This window comes from Hibiscus syriacus, unplaced genomic scaffold (assembly GCF_006381635.1).
Source record: "Hibiscus syriacus cultivar Baekdansim isolate YM2019G1 unplaced genomic scaffold, ASM638163v2 tig00117032_pilon, whole genome shotgun sequence".
Classification (NCBI taxonomy): domain Eukaryota; kingdom Viridiplantae; phylum Streptophyta; class Magnoliopsida; order Malvales; family Malvaceae; genus Hibiscus; species Hibiscus syriacus.
This window is the reverse complement of record NW_024063532.1, coordinates 1546584-1548648: the sequence shown is the minus strand read 5'-3', so window position 1 is coordinate 1548648 and position 2065 is coordinate 1546584. Positions and strand designations below refer to the sequence as shown.

At 37.9% G+C, this 2065-nt stretch overlaps 1 protein-coding gene across 1 annotated transcript; it reads left to right on the top strand.

The window, feature by feature from the left end:
* The first annotated feature begins 238 nt into the window (after positions 1-238).
* Positions 239-1363, top strand: LOC120196380 (transcription factor MYB23-like). Its single transcript, XM_039198196.1, has 4 exons — positions 239-369; positions 483-643; positions 727-856; positions 933-1363. The coding sequence occupies exons 1-4, from the start codon at positions 239-241 to the stop codon at positions 1243-1245; spliced, it is 735 nt and encodes a 244-aa protein (XP_039054127.1). The 3' UTR covers positions 1246-1363.
* The last annotated feature ends 702 nt before the right edge of the window (positions 1364-2065 follow it).

The window sequence follows — 2065 nt, the reverse complement described above, 5'->3', positions numbered from 1 at the left end:
TCACCTCCTACTTGTCTATCCATATGTATAACCCATTGTCATAAATTTAGCAACAAACTTGCATATGGATGGCAATGGCATGGGGAGATGCCTGCCGATTACCATCTCATACCCATCTAACTTTCACACTGTTTTTCTTAACCCAATGCCCAATGCCATCTTTTCATAGTTTTTTTTTTTGCCTCCTAAAAGCGCACTATGCATGTATATATCTTGTAATCTGCAGCCTTTTGCAGCAATGTGCAGGCTTTTGTACAAACTTTACACCATTTTCATTGCTCAATCATCAAAATTCAAATCCATTACTGCTGTCCTTTTCATGATGTCTGCAATCCGCAGCTATTTCAACACTTTGTATCTTTCAAATATGTATTATATATACGTGTAGTTAAGTGGTAGTTGAGGTTCTTCTTACACACAAAGAAGAGTAGATAACACGGTGAGCCACATACAATCTCCTATTCTTTTCTGATTATATATAGCCATCACTGGAACGAAAGAAGCTCTATACAAGCTCCGATCGGCCCTAAGAGATCAGAGTTCAACAAGGGAGCATGGTCGACGGCTGAAGAAGATAGAAGATTGGCTGAAGTTATAGCAGTTCATGGTGCTAGAAAGTGGAGGACAATTGCAAACATAGCAGGTAGCCACTAAGTAAATTAATATCATCATATGGGTTTATGTAGGTGTTTGATTTTTTCAATTTTTTTCTTTTCTTTGGTGTAGGTTTAAATAGGTGTGGCAAAAGTTGCAGGCTGAGATGGATGAATTATCTTAGGCCTAACATCAAGAGAGGAAATATAACAGACCAAGAAGAGGACTTGATACATAGGCTTCATAAACTCCTCGGAAACAGGTTAATTTCATTTCGATGAATCTTGCAGTATTATCTTCCAAAGTTGATTATTAATGGTTACTTTTTCATTATGCAGGTGGTCTTTGCTAGCAGGGAGATTACCAGGGAGAACTGATAACGAGATCAAGAACTACTGGAATTCTCATTTGAGCAAGAAAGTGAACCAGAACGAGAAACAAAGTGGAGCTTTGGCAAGACAAGGCTGCAAAGCTCAAAAGAGACTAGTGGAGAATGCCAAAGAACAGGGTAGAGAAGAAAATACATCTGCCGGCTGTGAGGACTCGAATATCGACTTCGATGTGGACGAGTTCTTCAATTTCTCCAACGAGGACACCCGCAACTTGGAGTGGGTGAGCAGATTTCTCCAAGTTGACGAGGGCTTTAACTGAAACTTCATGGAACGGCAGTAACTTTTGTTTTTCGGTTTTTTTTTATTTCCTATGATCATGATTCGTGAATTTGATGCAATCCGTGTTGATCTGTAAAACCTTGTTATCCGTCGATGAATAGGGCAGGATTCAGGTAATTCTGTCAGCTATATATCCTAGTAGCTGAAATAGTGACATTATAGCGCAGACGCTCGTGATTGGTGTTAGTCAGCTATATATCCTAGTTGCTGAAATAGTGACATTACAGCGCAGACGCTCGTGATTGGTGTTAGTCAGTACATCAAAAAGTAAGTAAAACAAAACTGGAGAAAACAGAAAGGAAAAGACAAGAACTGAGAAGTATATTAGTAATCGAGGAATACAAGAAAACAACTATAAGCATATATATATATATATATCGTAGTTTTTTTGGACAATTGTTTCCGGAAGGCCATAGAGAAAAAGATTCTTTCTTAAAATTGGTTGCAAAGTTAGGAAAAGAGTGAATAAAAGTGAAAAGGATCCGTCATATTAACCTGATGAGACAAGAGTTGATGGAAGTTAATAACTTCTACCTAGAAGTTCCGATTGAATCCGTATCTTAATCATATCCTAGTGAACTTCCTTTATATTCTCATGTGAAAATTGAAAGCTAGATTATGAGGTGAAGAGACTAGCAGCGTATGTAAAGTGGGATTTGTACACTCTTATCTGTTGATATCTGATGAAACATCAAATGAGCATAGAACAAACAAGCCAATAAAAAGAGCTAAACAAAATGAGCTTTTGACAATGACGAATAGTGTATCGTCGCCTGGCAACTTTTCCATATTCCCCCACT

Coding starts and splice junctions, on each gene's coding strand:
- LOC120196380 (XM_039198196.1), top strand. CDS start 239: ATGTGCAGGCTTTTGTACAAACTTTACACCATTTTCATTGCTCAATCA. Junction 370..482: donor ACTTTGTATCTTTCAAATAT/GTATTATATATA, acceptor GATTATATATAG/CCATCACTGGAACGAAAGAA. Junction 644..726: donor GACAATTGCAAACATAGCAG/GTAGCCACTAAG, acceptor TCTTTGGTGTAG/GTTTAAATAGGTGTGGCAAA.